Source organism: Quercus suber, unplaced genomic scaffold (assembly GCF_002906115.3).
Source record: "Quercus suber isolate HL8 unplaced genomic scaffold, Cork oak 2.0 scaffold_117, whole genome shotgun sequence".
NCBI classification, from domain to species: Eukaryota; Viridiplantae; Streptophyta; class Magnoliopsida; order Fagales; family Fagaceae; genus Quercus; species Quercus suber.
The window spans coordinates 168,028-187,164 of record NW_027069582.1 but is presented as its reverse complement, the minus strand read 5'-3'; the positions used below and the strand labels follow the sequence as shown (position 1 = coordinate 187,164).

Here is a 19,137-nt window from a genome sequence, read left to right as displayed (position 1 = left end):
GATATGACATGGGGGAGGATGGCCTTGAGCCTATTTGCAAGAACTTTGGCAATGATTTTGTACACCTCATTGCTAAGACTAATGGGTCTGAACTCAGTCATTTTGGTGGGTAACTTGGGTTTGGGGATAAGAGTGATATTGGTTCTGTTAATTTTAGCTAGAGACATATTATTATTGAGTACATTGAGAACCATTCTAGTTACATCATTGCCAACAATAGACTAGTATTTTTGAAAGAAGACTGTGGACATACCATTGGGGCTAGGTGCCTTAGTAGGATGCATTTTCTAGTCCCATACAAATGCTTGACAGAAAATTTCCACTTATTTTTTTAATTCAACCAGCATCCATTTTCACACCCAGTCCGTCTCTCCCAATTTTTCCACAAATTGGGGAGAAAACCATTTCACCTCAAATGATGGGTTTAAGGACAAAATTCTTGGGCCTATCATTTTCACCTCTCATCTATTTAACCAAACACATTTTTTTCCCTTATTTTTCTTTTTCCCATTTTTTCTACAATCAAACAGACCCTTAAACAATAAAATGCTAATCTATTATTATTATTATTACTATTATTATTATTATTATTATTATTATATTTTCATCTTTACTTTTAACAATTTTTTGTTGAATGAAAATGTGAGTAGTTATCATTAATCACCTGCTCTTTCTCAAGAAGGTATCTTATCAGCAGGGGTTCAACCCAATCCAAGTGGATCGAGTTGGGTCGGATTATTATTATTATTATTATTATTATTAGAACAACATTGCCACAAATAAGAGCAAATTTATAACTAAATAATCATGAGTATAACACAAAACCAATACAAACTATATGAGAAGAATTTAGGTTTTAGGTTTTTTTTTAGAAAGAGGGGTAAAAGAGTAAATAACAAAATTGGGAAATTATATATTTTTTATATATTAAATAGAGGTGGATTGGGTCGGGTTAGGTGGATTTGTGAATCTTATAACCCAAACTCAAGCTGTTCCATTGTTAAAAATAAATAAAAAATAAAAATAAAAAAATCATAACTTAACTCAACCCACCAACCTTAAAAAATTGACCCAACCTAGCGGGTTGGATCGAGTCGAGTTGGCGGGTAGCCCCTGCTCATGAGACATGCCTATGTGTGGGACAAACATGTAGGATCAACACATGTTTGTAAAAACTAAAAAAAATTGTTTTACAAGATCATTTTTCCTCCTTGCATGAAATTAGAAATACAACAAAAAGAGTGGAGTAATGCTTAAGCCACAAACTATTTTTCAAACCATTGATTTGGTATGCTCCACATTTGTTTGTAAAAAAATTGGAGTAGAGTAATGCTACAACAACAAACTATTTAACAATATTTTTACATACTGTTGCTATGATAAATTTTTACTAGTTATAATATGAACCCACTACTAATATAATTTTTACCCACTTGAGGTTTGACCAAAATTTTAGTTGTCAACTTGTGGTTTGAAATCCCATGATGCAAGTGTCCGTTGGATTCTTTTTTATCTTATTTGATCTTGTATTTTTATGGTTTTTGTGTTTTTGAAAAAGAGATATAAAAGTATAGCAAAATTACATATTTAGCCATATTTTTTTATAGAGGTAGGTTACGGAACTCTAATTGAGCTAACCTCGGATGGGTAAAGTGTCAAATTTCAAACCACAGGTATGCAACCTTAATTTTGGCCAAACTACATGTGGGTAAGTTGTAAGTTGTAATTTGCCATGATTTTCTTAATAGAAAAACTTTACTTTAGTTTTATTATATATTTTTTTATTTACTTTTAATAAAGTAAATAAAATATTATCTTTAGTTTACACATTATTCTTGATTAAGCCGTGCATCGCACAAGCATATTTACTTTTAATAAAGTAAATAAAATATTATTTTTAGTTTACACATTATTCTTGATTAAGCCGTGCATCGCACAAGCATAATGCAAGTTATTTTTAAATAATAAAAAAATGGAGGAGTGAAATAATTTTACAACAACAAACTATTTAACAACATTTTTACAAACTGTTACTATGATACATTTTTATTAGTTCTAATCTGAACTCACCACTAATATAATTTTTTCACTTACTAATAAGTAACAACTACCCACCACAATAACAATTTGTTTAAAAAAAAAAAAGTAAAGTAAAGTAAAAAATTATTCTAAAAAAATTGTATTTCCTTTTCAAAGTACTTGGCGACAAGTCCATAGACCACAATTGACGCTACATAATAGAGAGACCCACCAGACCATAAATTTCAAAGTCTTTCACCATATTCGGCGAAACATTTACAGGATTAAAGTCTTCAACTAATGCGTGTGCCACACATTAAAGTCTTTGGCAACAATTTTGTCGGGATAGAGAGGCTTCTATTCAATGGGCAAACATATAAATATTCAATCTATGCCATCTCAATTTTTATCTCCTTTTAGGGCAGAAGTACATTCAATCTTGTTTTGTTTTCTTAAAAAAGGAAATATGAGGTGTTTGTTGAGGTCATATTTGGCCCACTTTCTCCACTTCTTGTTCCTGAATTCTCAGGCGAAAATAGGAAACTAATTTCGGTTTCCAAACAATATAATTAGTAGGCCACTTTTTCAAACTATATAACATAGAAGCATCACGAGCCTAAAATGCTCGATTTTGGGCTTATAAACCGAGCCTCAAAGGCTCGATTTTCATGTTTTGAGGCACCCTGACGTGGAATCTTTTCCACGTGGAAAATTGAGTCTAATTTTTCATACCGAGCCTCACAAGCTCGATTTCTGTGGTCTAATATTCCACGTAGATGCCACATGGAAATCAAGCCTTAGAGACTCGGTTTGCTAAAAGTGAAACCGAGTCTCAGAAACTCGATTTTTAAATTGTGGTCAAGATGTAGGACACGTGGCTAATCATGTCTGGGTCCCTATAGATCTGGTTTTTATTGTCTGGGTCTCTCAGGTCACACACATTCAGCAGTTTGTCTTCCCCTCTCTCACTCCCTCTCTCTCATACAATCCCAACACTTAATCAATTCTTCCCTCTCTCACTCCCCCTCTCACTCTCATACAATCCTAGCACTCACATTGCACATCCTCATGTCAAGTAAGGGTCTCACTCTCTAGTTGGTTGTTTGTTGTTTGGGTTTGATATTTGTCTTTAATTTTTGTTTTGCTAGAGTATGAAATTATAATCATTGATGTATTTGGTGATGTAATTGCTTCATTTTGGTTTTGCCATAAAAACTTTTTAGCTCCATTATGTACTGGTAATCTCCCATCAGTAATGTTGCTGTAGTAGAAATATCAAATGTTGCCATGAGTAATGAAATGGGATCGATCTGCTAAAAATATCAAATGTTGCCATGAGTAATGAAATGGGAAGTTGAGCCCCTGGAAGATGAGTTTACAAAGAAAACTTAGCAAGCATGCTTCTTTCTTTGCTCTATTGTCATACAACTATTTACTTTAATTGTGTCCACAGTACATCGAGATCAACATTATTCATACTATTCCTAGTATGCACTTCATCCATGAACCAGATCCACCAATTGCACTTTACCATCAAACTTACTAAGTAAACCAATACACAAAACATATTTTTAATTATTGGAACTCATAATTTCTAAATGAGCCATATCTTGATGCAAGATTTCAAGAAATACTAGTCAAATTCACAAATTTTTCAAAAACCAAAATTCAAATATGAGAGAGAGATCCACATACCACAATTCACATTAGTTAATAGAGTGACCCACAAGAGTTTAATTTTTTCTTTTTGAGGAGACACGAAACCTTAATTTTCCATGTCATGGGCCAAAGACTTTTTGAAACATTTTACTTGGTTAAAGTCTTTTCTAAGATAATGAAAGCTGAGAAGCTAAAGAACCCATAAAATACGCTAACGCTAGGAATTAGAATTGTGTTGTGGCTGATAATCGTGGTTATGGTCTCCCACTGGGTTGAACCAGTTAGAAATTAATTCATTACGAAAAACTGGTGGAAAAAGAATGAGACTAGTGTTAGTTTCCTCCCTTCAAAGAAAGTATTGTGTTTGGCTCACCATAGATATCTTATTAAAGCACTAATTTGAAACTTACCAAGATAATTAACACATTTTCTCCTAGATCAATCTAGCATGAAACATGAATTCTAGTTAGTTCAACTGGTAAAGTCTTTGATAGTTGAATAAGAGATCTAGAGTTCAATCCCTGCCTACATCAAAAACTGATTAATGTCTTGGTTTGATGATAAAAAGCTATCACCAGAAGCAGACGCCATAGGTTAAAACTCTCAAAAAAAGAAAAAAAAATCTAGCATGAATCTTTAGCAAATAATTATAGAGTCCAAAAGTCATGATAGTTAATAGCTAGACCATGATGCCATTATTTTCCAAGTCTAAATTGAATTTTTGAACACTAACCAAAGACTCATTCAATATAATTAAAATTAAAGTCTTCTAACAGAAGCACATCTTTTGAAGTCTATTGGATAATTCCATAGTTATAACAAATGAGAAGGCTTTAAATCATGGAGATACTAAAAGGTGTCAACTAATTGATCTATAAAAATCTTGGCATAAGTTTTGAAGTATATTCTCCCATAACACAAGTTTTCAAGTTTGAATGAATTTAGAGAATCAATGACTTGAAAAGAGTAGTTGTATATCATCAAAGAATTATATGGCTCAAAAGCCATGCTAGTCAATAGTGGGACTAAGTGGCCATTACTTTCCAAATCTAAATTTATTTCACGAACACTAATCAAAGACTTATTGCAACATTATCAAGATGTACCAGCCCACATCTTAGCTAAGCATGCATCTGGCATTGCTGATTATATTGCGTGGATTGAAGAGGACCCTTGCTGTATTGCGCAAGCTCTTTTCCATGATGTAACATCTATTTCTATTTGAGCAATAAAAGTTTCAGATTTCCCATAAAAAAAAAAAAAAAGATTAAAGTCTTCTCTAATAGTACCACATGTTTTGAATTTTTTTTTTTTTTTTTATAAATTCAATAGTTATACAGAAGAGGGAAGATTGAAATCCTTGATGTCTCCATTTCAAGTTATATCCAATTAGAATATACTATCTTTTCAAATAAAGCAACCTAACATTAAATAAATTTTAATTTAGGTTTGATTATATTTCCTTGAACCAATTTCAATTAATATGTATATTCTACTCTAAAATAAGGTTTCAGACTCGGACCATTCATTGAACTGTAAAAGGGAGAGGTTCAAGATTTTTGAGGTCGAACTGGAGTCAAACCGTGATTACATCATAATTAATTTAATAATTATTTTAATATAAATAAATATATTAAATTAGTATAAATATAAATTTTAACTAAAATAATCCAATTAAATATAAATATTTATATTTCAAATATATATTTTCATATCATAACTTTTACAAGACAAATAAGAAATATCAAATCCTAAGCAAATTTAAATATAATATCTATTTATTTATTTATATATTGATTCGTTAAACTTGTAATAATAATAATAATAATAATAATAATTATTATTATTATTATTATTATTATTATTATTATTATTATTATATAAGAATTAGAAAGAAAATCAAATAAAATAAAATAAATTATTTAATAATTTTAAATTGAAATAATTATTTAATAATTATTATATACTTAACTGCAAATATTAATTAAAATTAGAGCAATAATAGTACCATAACATTTTATACAAATTTTGCCATAATTTCCCATGTGACGAGATGTGAGTGGTAGAGATGTAGACCCATAAATTTTTTTTTCATTACTCACATTTTGTCATGTGTGAAATTATAGCAAAAAATTATGTAAAATATTGTGATACTACATTACTCTTAAAAGAATAATGCTAGAAATACAAATTATTTTACAAAAAACTTTACAAACTACTGATGTGATGAGTGATTATTTATAAATAAAAATGTGATATTAATGGTGGGCCTAAATGAAAATCAATAAGAGGTTAGCCACATCAACATTTTGTAAAAATATTATAAAATAATTTGTGCCCAGAGCATTAATCCTCTTAAAAATACTTAAAATATTTAATGCACCTACCAATGCATGTCACATCATGCTAGGCAGCTGAAAAATAAAAATAAAAAATAAAAAATCTGAAACTAATGGTTGAAATTTTTTTTTTGCTTTTATTAAAAAAATTAAAACCTTTCATCATTCCAACGTTAGCCACGTGAGGGACTTGAGAATTCAAAAGGAATAACAAAGTAACAAAAGAAAGTAAGAGAACACATAGCAGTAGTATTCAACGAAAAGAGGAAATTACAGAGTGATCTCCATCAACGGAAAAAAGAAAGAGAAGAATAAAAAAAATAAAAAATAAAAAGAAGCAGTAGTAATAGAAGACAAAGCCGTGGTTGGTGACTATGTTGGCAACCTGCTGGCTGCTGGGCGCAAGCCTTGCTTCGTTGTGTTCTTTTTTTTTTTTTTTTTTTTTAGGAACTTGCCTTCTTCTTCTCTGGTTCTTTTTTTTTTTTCTTTACAAATCACTTTGTTCAAGATCTGAAATTATCAGATTGCCTTCCAATCTTTGTTCTTTTTCATGTTCTTTCATTTCTTCTAGATCTGATCATAACTTCATACCGATGTGTTGGCCAAAATTCACAGGAAAAGCTTAAACAAAAAGAAACCGTCCAAACTTCAAAAACCAGTCATAGTTCGACCATGGTTCACATGGGTCTCTGCTTTTTTTCCATAGAGCGGTTATTGAAGCTAAAAAAAACTGCAAATCTAAGAGGTTCGATGTTTTTCTAGTTTGACAGTATGGTCTGGTCCGGGTTTCAAAACCTTGCTCTAAAAGGTCTCTAATTGACTTTTTATTCATTAATACTTATTAAACGAAAACTAAATTAAAAATTACGCATCTAACTTTGACTTATTTTTAATTTGGTTCTTTTAAGTTTCGCTCTTTTTCCCGGTCTTTTTTACTCTTTCTATAGCAAATGAGAACTAAGCAATTCAACAATTATGCCAAGAGGATGCTTTATTTCTTATTTCCTGGGTGGGTGGGTCCTTTACAATATGCTAAATGTCTAGCATAAATGTCATGGGTTTATTATTTTTATAAGCTAATGGTCCTAAATAGAAAGAGACAAATATATCCACTATAGGTATCAATATGAGTGAATCTAGATCTAAAGCATATGGGATTATTATGATTCTTGTGTAAAAGGAGTTTTTAGTTTCTTAAATCTGAGCCCGATAATCTGATTTTTTTCACTTTCAAAACTAGTTCTTATACCTATCCAAAAAAAAAAAAAAAAAAACCTAGTTCTTATAAATAAATAAAATAGAGTAGCCCATTCAGTCAAAATATAAATAAATAATAAAAATACTGTAACCCACAAGAGATTAAATTTTCCATGCCTTTGACAAATGACGAGTTCCACAAACCACAATTCATGCTAGTTAATTGAGTGACCCACAAGACTTTAATTTTTTTTCTTTTTGAGGAGACACGAGACCTTAATTTTCCATGTCATGGACCAAAGACTTTTTGAAACATTTTACTCGATTAAAGTCTTTTCTAAGATAATGAAAGCTGAGAAGCTAAAGAACCCTTAAAATACGCTAAAACTGGGGATTATAATTGTGTTGTGGCTGATAATCGTGGTTATGGTCTCCCACTGGGTTGAACCAGTTAGAAATTAATTCATTACGAAAAACAGTTGGAAGAAGAATGAGATTAGTGTTAGTTTCCTCCCTTCAAAGAAATTATTGTGTTTGGCTCACCATAGATATCTTATTAAAACACTAATTTGAAACTTACCAGGATAATTAACACGTTTTCTCCTAGTACAATCTAGCATGAAACGTGGGTTCCAGTTAGTTCAGCTGATAAAGTCTCGATAGTTGAATAAGAAATCTAGGGTTCAATCTCTATCTACATCAAAAACCGATTAGTGTCTTGGTCTAATGATAAAGAGCTATCACCAGGAGTAGACGCTATAGGTTAAAACTCTCAAAAAAAGGAAAAAATCTAGCATGAATCTTTAGCAAATAATTATATAGTCCAAAAGTCATTATAGTTAATAGCTAGACCATGATACCATTATTTTCCAAGTCTAAATTGAATTTTTGAACACTAACCAAAGACTCATTCAATATAATTAAAATTAAAGTCTTTTAACATAATCACATCTTTTGAAGTCTATTGGATAATTCCATAGTTATAACAAATGAGAAGGCTTTGAATCATGGAGATACTAGGAGGTGTCAACTAATTGAGCTATAAAAATCTTGGCACAGGTTTTGAAGTATATTCTCCCATAACACAGGTTTTCAAGTTTGAATGAATTTAGAGAATCAATGACTTGAAAAGAGTAGTTGTATATCATCAAAGAATTATAGGGCTCAAAAGTCACGCTAGTTGATAGTGGGACCAAGTGGCCATTACTTTCCAAGTCTAAATTTATTTCACGAACACTAATCAAAGACTTATTGCAACATTATCAGGATTAAAGTCTTCTATAATAGTACCACATCTTTTGAAGTTTTTTTTTTTTTTTTTTTTTTTTAATTCAATAGTTATATAGAAGAGGGAAGATTAAAATCCTTGATGTCTCCATTTCTAGTTATATCCAATTAGAATATACTATCTTTTCAAATAAAGCAACCTAACATTAAATAAATTTTAATTTAGGTTTGATTATGTTTCCTTGAACCAATTTCAATTAATATGTATATTCTACTCTAAAATAAGGTTTTCAGACCTGGACCGTTCATTGAACTGTAAAAGAGAGAGGTTCAAAGTTTTTGAGGTTGAACTGGGGTCGAACCGTGATTACGTTATAATTAATTTAGTAATTATTTTAATATAAATAAATATATTAAATTAGTATAAATAGAAAATTTAACTAAAATAATCCAATTAAATATAAATATTTATATTTCAAATATATATTTTCATATCATAACTTTTACAAGACAAATAATAAATATCAAATCCTAAGCAAATTTAAATATAATATCTATTTATTTATTTATATATTGATTAGTTAAACTTGTAATAATAATAATAATAATCGTAATTATTATTATTATTATTATTATTATTATTATTATTATATAAGAATTAGAAAGACACTCAAATAAAATAAAATAAAATATTTAATAATTTTAAATTGAAATAATTATTTAATAATTATTATATACTTAACTGTAAATATTAATTAAAATTAGAGCAATAATAGTACCGTAACATTTTATACAAATTTTGCAACAATTTTTCACGTGACGAGATGTGAGTGATAGAGATGTAAACCCATAATTTTTTTTTTCATTACTCACACTTTGCCATGTGTCATAGCAAAAAATTGTGTAAAATATTGTGATACTACATTACTCTTAAAAGAATAATGTTAGTGATACAAATTATTTAACAAAAAATTTTACAAACTACTAATATGGTGAGTGATTATTGATAAATAAAAATGTGATATTGATGGTGAGCTTAGATAAAAATTAATAAGAAGTTAGCTACGTCAACATTTTGTAAAAATATTGTAAAATAATTTGTGCCTGGAATATTATTCCTCTAAAAAATACTTAAAATATTTAATGCACCTACCAATGCATGTCACATCATGCTGGGTAGCTGAAAAAAAAAATTGAATCTAATGGCTAAATTTTTTTTTCTTTTATTAAAAAATTAAAACCTTTCATCATTCCAACATTAGCCACATGAGGGACTTCGGAATTCAAAAAGAGTAACAAAAAAAGAAAGAGAACACATAGTAGTAGTAGTCAGCGAAAAAGAGGAAATTACAGAGTGATCTCCATCAACGGAAAAAAGAAAGAGAAGAAGAAAAAAAAAAAAAAAAGAAGAAGAAGCAGCAGCAGAAGACGAAGGTGTGATCGGTAACTGTGTTGGCAACCTATTGGCTGCTGCTTCAACTGGGCGCAGACCTTGCTTCATTGTGTTCTTCTCTTTTTTTTCTTTTTCTTTTTTTTGAGGAACTTGTCTTCTTCTTCTCTAGTTCTTTTTTTTTTTTTCCTTACAAATCCCTTTGTTCAAGATCTAAAATTATCAGATGTCCTTCCGATCTTTGTTCTTCTTTGTGTTCTTTCATTTCTTCTAAATCTGATTATAACTTCATACCGGTGTATTGGCCAAAATTCACCGGAAAAGTTAAAACAAAAAGAAATCGTCCGAACTTCAAAAACCGGTCACGGTTCTCAAAATCATACGGTCCGACGACAGTTCACACGGGTCCCTGCTTTTTTCCCATAGAGTGGTTGTTGAAGCTAAAAAAACCTCACAACTGAGAGGTACGATATTTTTCCAGTCGGACCGTATGGTCCAGTCCAGGTTTCAAAACCTTGCTCTAAAAGGTCTCTAATTGAATTTTTATTCATTAATACTTATTAAACGAAAACTAAATTACAAATTACACATCTAACTTTGACTTGTTTTTAATTGGTTCTTTTAAGTTTCACGTCTTTTTTTACTCTTTCTATAGCAAATAAGAACTGAGCAATTCAACAATTATGCCAAGAGGATGCCTTATTTCTTATTTGCTAGGTGGGTGGGTCCTTTACAATGTGCTAAATGTCTAGCATAAATGTCATAGGTTTATTATTTTTAGAAGCTAATGGTCCTAAATAGAAAGAGACAAATTTATCCACTATAGGTATCAATACGAGTGGATCTAGATCTAGAGCATATGGGATTATTATGATTCTTGTGTACAAGGAGTTTTTAGTTTCTTAAATTTGAGCCCGATAATCTGATTTTTTTTTTTTTTTTTTCACTTTCAAAACTAGTTCTTATACAAAAAAAAAAAAAAAAAAAAAAAAAAAAAGTTGAACCATCCATTCAAAAAATAAATAAATAATAAAAATACTGTAACCCACAAGAGATTAAATTTTCCATGCTTTTGACAAGTAACAAGAGTTCCACAAACCACAATTCAAGCTAGTTAATAAAGTGACCCACAAGACCTTAATTTTGTCCTTTTGAGGAGACATGAGACCTTAATTTTCCTTGTCATGGGCCAATGACTTTTTGAAACATTTTACTGGCTTAAAGTCTTAGTGTGAAGATTAGTGATACTTTCCTCTCTTCTAAGAAAGTATAGGGCCTGACAATTTTTTGGAGTTTTAACTAGTGTGAAATTATGTTTTGTTTTTAGAATACTAAATATTTTTAACACGGGAAGAGATGAGAAGGTTATAAAGAAACTTATAATGGTGTATAACCAAAATAGCCTAATTCTTGAATATACAGCACAGACTTTAAACCTCTTGAACAAATTATAATTCACAGCTTTTTTTTTAAATTTTATTATTATTATTTTTTTTTTACGATAATGCAACAATACACAAAATACACTGTATAAAGTTTGGATTAATTTAGGTTTGATTTTCTCTAAATAAATTTTAATTAAATTAGGTTTATCCTTCTTTATAAATTATCTAATTGATTTATTGAATAAAACTCATTAAATATAGGCTAAATTGCAAATTTTACTCAAATTTTGCATTGTTCTCAACTCAGTGCTTTTTTGCAATGTTTTTTTTTTTTTTTTTTCAATTTTTTTTTTTAAAATTTGAGTCCTTTAATTTTCAGTCATTTTAAATTTAGCTCTTCCATTTAATCCACCTCATAGAATTCACTAAAACAACATCGTTTTATAAAGTGAAAAATCTAAAATTTATGGTGAGATTGGACAAAATTGACAAAATGACTAAATTGATACTTAGATTATAGTTGAAAGACTAAAATGGAGGGAAATGAAATTTAAATGTCTAATTTAAAAATATATTAAAGTTATGTACTTTAAACTTGAATAAATATGTATAAAAATAACTTTTATTGATTTTTCTTGATTATTGCAAAGGATCATTACACATAGATCTGAACTTATAAATTAGTCTCTCTATTTTTTTCTAATTTATTTTGAGGAAAAATAAATAGGTAACATAAAACGGACCTAGACTACATGATTTTTACATATTCATTCTGGCTTGGTTTAAAAAGGGAAATTATTGTGTACTCTTGAAGTACCATAAATGCATACTCCTCCTCTCATATGAATGAAGGGTTCTACTAATTAAATTCATGGTAGAATCCACCATTTATGTGAGATGAAGAAGTACGCATTTATGGTATTCCGGGAATACCTAATAATTTTCCATTTAAAAAAAGGGACCTAGATAACATTATTGGGTCCGTTTGGATTGAACTTATTGTTGCTAAAACTGACAACTGAAAACTGAAAACACTGTAGCAAAATAATTTTTAAATGTGTAAATAGTACTGTGGGACCCATTTTTAATATTTTTTAGTGCATGAACAGTGTTGTAAACAGTGCTAAACAGTGCATGAACAGTGTTTTTTTCCTCTGAACAGTAAAATCATGTGATTTTACTGTTCACTGGCCAGGAAAAAAAAAAAAGGAAAAACTCAAACGTGGACGCACACTGAAAACGCAGAGGCCAAACGCCCTCACTGTTACATGTTCAATCACTACACGTTTAGTTTGTTATTCTGCCATTTGCATCATATAGTCCAAAATTCTAAGATTACGACTTTCGAAGTCTTTGGAAGTACTATTTACTATTTACAATCCTAAGAGTATTTCCAACAAGTTTTTTAATTTTTTGTATTATTTGGAGAGTGAATAATGATTTTTATCTTTTATCTACTCACTTTATAAAATACATTTTTCAATAGTTTCTCTATATTTTCTCTATTCTATTAAAGTATTATCTCTTCATTATTTCTTCAATATTTTTTTAATTCTTCTTTTACTCATGCGGGCACAAAAAAGTTAGCTCTAGAATTTTTTTATTGTGATAAATTATTTTGCTAATCTACAGTAACTCATCAAACTTGATGAGTTACTGTTCAGCAAAAAACTTTTTGAGAAGTAGAGAGGCTGTTGGAGCAATAAATTATGGTTTCATTTTTTATTATAGAAAGAATTTTGGGTTTAACTATATCATTGGAGATGCTGGACTACAACTTTCCAAGTCTAAGACACTACTATTTACAATTTGACAAGTACGAATACAAGTTATAGTTCCGTAATTTATGCCTATAAAAAAGTCCATCCTTTATGGAAAGTTTTCCGCGCACAACCACAATATTCTTGGTTTCTTACCTCCTTTTCTCCGTAACAGTGGGGATATGGGTTTCCTTGGGATTCTTATACAAGTCACTTGTGTTGCTGTGATATTTCTTGAATTGGCAGCCGCAGCAGTAGCACTTCCAATTGCGCTGCCCGGCTGCCCGGACAGGTGTGGAGATGTGGAAATTCCATATCCATTTGGCCTAAGAGAAGGTTGTTACATAGATCGTTATTTTTACGTCAATTGTTCTAGCAACTCGTCTGGAAAAACGCAACCATTGTCTGGAACCATCACTGTTACAAAGATTTCCCTCCAAGGCCAAATGGACATATTGATGTATATTGCCCATGACTGTTATGAACATGGTGTGCGGGATATTACCTCCAGCGCACCGTGGCTCAAGTCCTACCACAATTTCAGCGTCTCTAACACCCAAAACAAGTTTGTGGTTGTTGGGTGTGACACTTACGCATACCTTGGAGGTTTCCAGCAAAATGAAAGTTACACCACCGGATGCACGACCGCTTGTGGAAGCACAAGGTACATGGTCGATGGGTTCTGCTCTGGTGTTGGGTGTTGCGAGGTAGATATTCCTATTGCGTTAAGAAATATTACTATCAGATCCTTTAGTTTTAAAAATCACACTGAAGTGCGGAATTTCAATCCTTGTGGCTATGCCTTTGTTAGCAAAAAAGGCGTGTTCAATTTTTCTGTTGGTTCCCTTACCAGTCTACGGGACATAAAATGATGCCCATGGTTCTTGATTGGACGATTGGTACTGAGTCTTGTAATGAAGATGCTGAAAACCGATGTGGAGGTAATAGCACATGTTACAATTCTGACACCGGGTACCGCTGCAAGTGCAAGGACGGCTACCATGGGAATCCATACCTCCCTCAAGGTTGCCAAGGTATTATTTACATTATTTTTTATATAAATTTTTTTTTATTTTTTATGAAAAAAAAATTAAATCATTTTATACCTATGCTATTTATTATTTATTTATATATAATAAATTACCAATTAATACAAAAGTTTAAACCTTTAGAAAATCTTAAATTTAATCATTTAATGAAACCATCACATTACGAATAACAAAATACTTCTAAGATTCTACCACACTTTATCTTAAGAGAAAGTATTTGGTATCAAATAATACCATGTCAACGGTCAACACAAAAATAATTAACTTACTAATAATTAAAAAACATGTGTTAGTTGGTAGTTATTTTTATACACATATTTTTTGTTTATTTGATTTTGATACAGATAACATAATATTATTTGTTATAAAATATTTTTTCCCATCATAGACCTTCTGTGCTCCCACGCTATGTGGGTCTTCTCCACCCTGTTGACATCTCGTATTTTCAATTGAATTCTAATGTTGTATTACTTTTTATTTTTTTCATTTTAATAATAACATCATTGTTTTTTTAGGAGGAATAATAATAATAATAATAATAATAATAAAAGTCACTGCTTTATTTATTTATTTAATTTTAAATCACGGTCTTGAATGTGTCAATGTGTCATTGCCTTTGATTCATTATAGTACGAGTCAAGTTACTTAGCCATGAGCTTTACATCTACAGATATCAACGAATGTGAAAACCCCAATAACTGCAATCTCCCTGGACAAAAGTGCATTAACGGATTAGGGAATTTTACGTGTTTTTGCTTCAAGGGATACCATTTGGACCGAAGTGCAGGAGTGGAACTCTGTGTTACCAATCAATCAAAACTTAACCGCTTGGTTCTGGTTGGTAAGTATATTTACTGTATTGCACCCTTGCATGTTTCGGTTAATATATTCCTGTGGAATTTGCTTTGATTGTGTGTGAATTAAGCTTCTCATTGCTGCTTTTATACATATTTATTTTTAGTTTCTTTTTTTTTTCTTTTTTTTTTGCACTTTTTCTATATCATTGTGGACAATGTTGTGAAGAGAACTAGGATGGTTTCTAATTTTTTTTTTTTTTTTTTTTTTTTTAACTCGTGATCTGCATTCCTCCAAGCACTTAAGGCTTAGTGAGGTACCATTCGGCCCAACTCACCCAATGACCAGGATGAAGTGTTGGATTTCACACATTATGTACTCAAAGGATCTCCATAACAATTTAAAATGTAACATTAAATTTTAGAGAGATGCTACATCTACAATAATTTTACAACATTTTTACAACAAATCTCATGTGGTTAGTTGTTATTGGTTCAAATTTGAAACCAACACTAAGATTACTTTTTTGCCCCAACAATAATAACCAGTAACAACTTGCCACTTAGGATTTGTTGTAAAATTGTTGTAGACATATCATTTCTCTAAATTTTAATAGTTATTTTTTTAAGAGTAATACTAGAGATACAAACTTTTTTACAAAAAAGTTTACAAATTACTGATATGATGAGTAATTATTGGTAAATAAAAAAGTGATGTAATGGCGGGCCTAGATGAAAACTAATAAAAAGCTGGTCACATCAACAGTTTGTAAAAATATTGTAAAATAGTTTGTAACTGTAGCATTACTCTTTTTTTAATAGCTTGAATAAAATGAATTATTATGACAACCGGGTATTTATAATACTTAATTATGTTTGGGTTATTCTATGAATAAAGCTTATCTTATGTAAAAGTATTTATTAATATTAAATTTAGCTAAATAAAATTTTAAATCTATAAAACATAAATTTGGGTTGATTTGTTAAGAGTATCATACCTTAACTAGCATTTTGTAATGTTTCCGACCGAGACATTCATGATTCAATTCCCTCATTAATTCCTAATATGCAACTTCAAATTATATATTAAAAAACAAGTTAATTCAACATCTTACATGATTCCATCTTCAACTAAGATATATATATTTCTAAAATTAATTTTTAAAGAAAAAAAAAACCAACGAAGATAAATTCTCCCTAATGAGAATTGTCAGTTGGATGATATTTCAATACTATTTGAAGTAGGCCCTATAATGATAAAAGAAGGGGGAAGGGGGGGGGGGGGGGGAGGATAAGTAGCTAGCAATAACAATATAAATTATTTATTTATTTATTTATTTTATGAATACTATCCATGATAAAGGAAGTGGGGATGAACCCATGAAATATACTTGGATAAATTTTTTGTAATAGCTTGTAATTGTTTCTTTAATTTTTAGTGTTANATGACTTAGTTCCGCAATTGGAGACTCAATTTCTCCGTTCACACAGGACTATTAAGGATTCTGATAAGGCTCAGATTATGGCATTGCATAATGTTGGGGTCAAATCAAATCAAATCATGGATCATATGATCCAACAAGCTGGAGGATACGAGAATATAGGGTTCACTTCAAAAGACCTCTACAATTATCTAGCGACAATTCGCAACAATAGTACGCGAGATGGTGATGCTGAATGTGCTTTGGCATATTTACAAGCAAAAGCAGACATGGACTCCTCATTTTTTTTTCAATACACTACTGATGAAGAAAGCCGTTTGGCTAATCTGTTTTGGACAGATTCTCAAAGTCGCTTAGATTATGCATGTTTTGGAGATGTAGTCGCATTTGATACAACATATAAGACGAATGTATACAAAAAACCCCTTGTTATATTGGTAGGAGTCAACCACCACCGGCAAACTATAGTATTTGGTTTTGGACTATTGGTTGATGAGACCATCGAAACATATACTTGGGTGTTGCAAAATATGCTTGTAGCAATGAACAATAAGACTCCTATTTCAGTCGTGACAGATGGGGACAAAGCAATGAGTAAAGCTATTAAAACGGTTTTTCCAAAGTCTCGACATCGTTTATGTGTGTGGCATCTTGAAAGGAATGCTTTTGCAAATCTACATGATAAAGTATATGAAAGTTTTATTAGGTGTATGGTACGATATGTTACACCAGATGAATTTGAAGACATGTGGAAGAAAATGGTCGACAATTACAATTTACATAACCATGAATGGTTGCATGAAATGTATGCTAAAAAAATGAAATGGGCTGAAGCTTACATGAGAGGTCATTTTTTTTCTGGGTGTAGGAGTACACAACGTTGTGAAGCCATGAATGCATTCTTGAATAGATTTTTGGATAGGAAGACTAGGCTTTATGAGTTGTTCCAGCAAGTTGATAGGGCACTTTCACGTATTAGACACAATGAGATGGGGGCAGATTTTTCTTCAAATTATACTGAACCTATTTTGATTACTGGATTAGCTGAAATAGAGAAACATGCTGCCACTATATTCACAAGGGAGATATTCAGCATGGTTCAAGAAGAATTATTGAATGAACAAAAATTCATTGTGCTTTACTACATAGATAAGGAAGGTTATCGTACGTACACCTTATCTCAGTATGCATCCCCTGACTCAAGATGGGAGGTTGAGTATTGTCAAGCTGATCAATCTATGAAGTGCTCTTGTTTGCTATTCGAGTCATATGGATATCCTTGTGGGCACCTATTTGCTATTATGAAGGTTGAACATTTGAAACAGATTCCACCGACATGTATAATGGACAGATGGCTGAAAACAGCAAAGTCCGACCTGCCTTGCAAACTTGAATCCCAAATTTCTCCTGATATCATACGTATGGCACGGTTTAGTGCATTGTCTGCTAGTTGTAGTCAAATGTGTTACTTTGGTTCAAGAACAACACAAGGCTTTGAAGAATTGAAGGTTGAAATTGCAAGGTTGACACGCCGCATGGAAGAACTTTATAATTCAAGTAAAGAAGCTGCTGAAGATGGGATACGCACTGCGTCCAATAAAGCAAACTTAAATGTTCGTGATCCAGCCATTGTCAAGACTAAAGGCGACCATGGTAGCACAAGCAACAGCCACAACCATGCGAAAGTTAGGCGATGCAGCAGTTGTAAAGATGTTGGACACACAAGGCGCACATGTCCATCTACACATATTCAACAAGGTGAACGTGTTGATGGTGACAACGTCCCTGAATCCATGGAACATCCAGCTTTTGGCTCACCTGATTTGGAAACAAATTTTTATAATTTTCTTTAATAGTGAAATGTCGATGGGATATTTACTAGACAACATATGAATTTTTTTTTCCAGCTGTTAGCTTTTTTGGTTAAACTTCATTTTTGGTTATTGTTATCACATTGTTAGTTTTTGGAATAGAGTTAATGGATTGGAGTTGGTATTAAGTTCATCTTGTTATCATTGGTTCTTTTTAGTTGCTTGCTTTATGTTTTCTAATATGAAAAACTCTTTGAGTACTGATCTTAGAAGCAAACCCCGAGTTCTTAGTCATGTGGCTTAATGGTTAGAAATTTTCTGTTCTAGTTCTGCTTTTATTTTGATATTCTAATTCTGTATTCCAGGACTAGTACTGTTAGTTTTATATCTATATAGGGACCATTAATGAATTGCAATGATATTGAAATCCTTATGAGATAGTATATGTATTTCTAGTAATTCATACGTCCTTGGACATTGAAATATTTTTCTCAAGAGGGCCACACAATTATTGGTAGCAATATGATGTTCCGCGGTTGTGTGCTCTTCATGCTTGAGCTATATAGATAGTTGAAGTACATGTATGCCCTTTGACAAGAAGCAAAATCAAAACTGAAACATCTGGGGGGCAGAGCTACATTATTGCATCCACTGCCGCCACCCCCCCCAAAAAAAAAAAGAGTTTTTCTAAGTAGTTAAATGACTTCATATTTCTGTATTATGAAAGGTTTTCTTAAGGTTTTTTTTTTTTTTTCCTCCCATAAATCAAGAAATAAAAAAGAGAAACTTTTATATTGGGACACACAAATGGTGTGCCCAAGAAGTTAAAGAGTTATTAATCAAGAGTTCTCAATCTTGAGATATTTCCACATGGAGTAAACAAAATAATGTATAGAATTCAAGCTCTGGAATAATTCTGGGCCTATCTTCAAAATTACATGTGACTCTTAAAAGCAATGCCAGACTTCTATCAAATGATACCTTTTCTCTTTTATATTTTTCTTTTTATGCTAAGACCTTTATTGTGCAGGTTATCACTGAAGACCGTGGTTTAACCCTTGACAA

General features: G+C 31.1%; 2 protein-coding genes across 2 annotated transcripts; both read left to right on the top strand.

Annotated features, from left to right (window-relative positions):
* Positions 1–13,057: 13,057 nt before the first annotated feature.
* LOC111989344 (wall-associated receptor kinase 2) lies at positions 13,058–14,945 on the top strand. Its single transcript, XM_065775681.1, has 3 exons — positions 13,058–13,683; positions 13,788–14,010; positions 14,696–14,945. The coding sequence occupies exons 1-3, from the start codon at positions 13,063–13,065 to the stop codon at positions 14,932–14,934; spliced, it is 1,083 nt and encodes a 360-aa protein (XP_065631753.1). The 5' UTR covers positions 13,058–13,062; the 3' UTR covers positions 14,935–14,945.
* Positions 14,946–16,341: 1,396 nt separating this feature from the next.
* Positions 16,342–18,114, top strand: LOC112016641 (protein FAR1-RELATED SEQUENCE 5-like). The gene has a single exon (XM_024049170.2). It carries the CDS (start codon positions 16,342–16,344, stop codon positions 18,112–18,114), a length of 1,773 nt encoding a protein of 590 aa, XP_023904938.2.
* Positions 18,115–19,137: the final 1,023 nt, after the last annotated feature.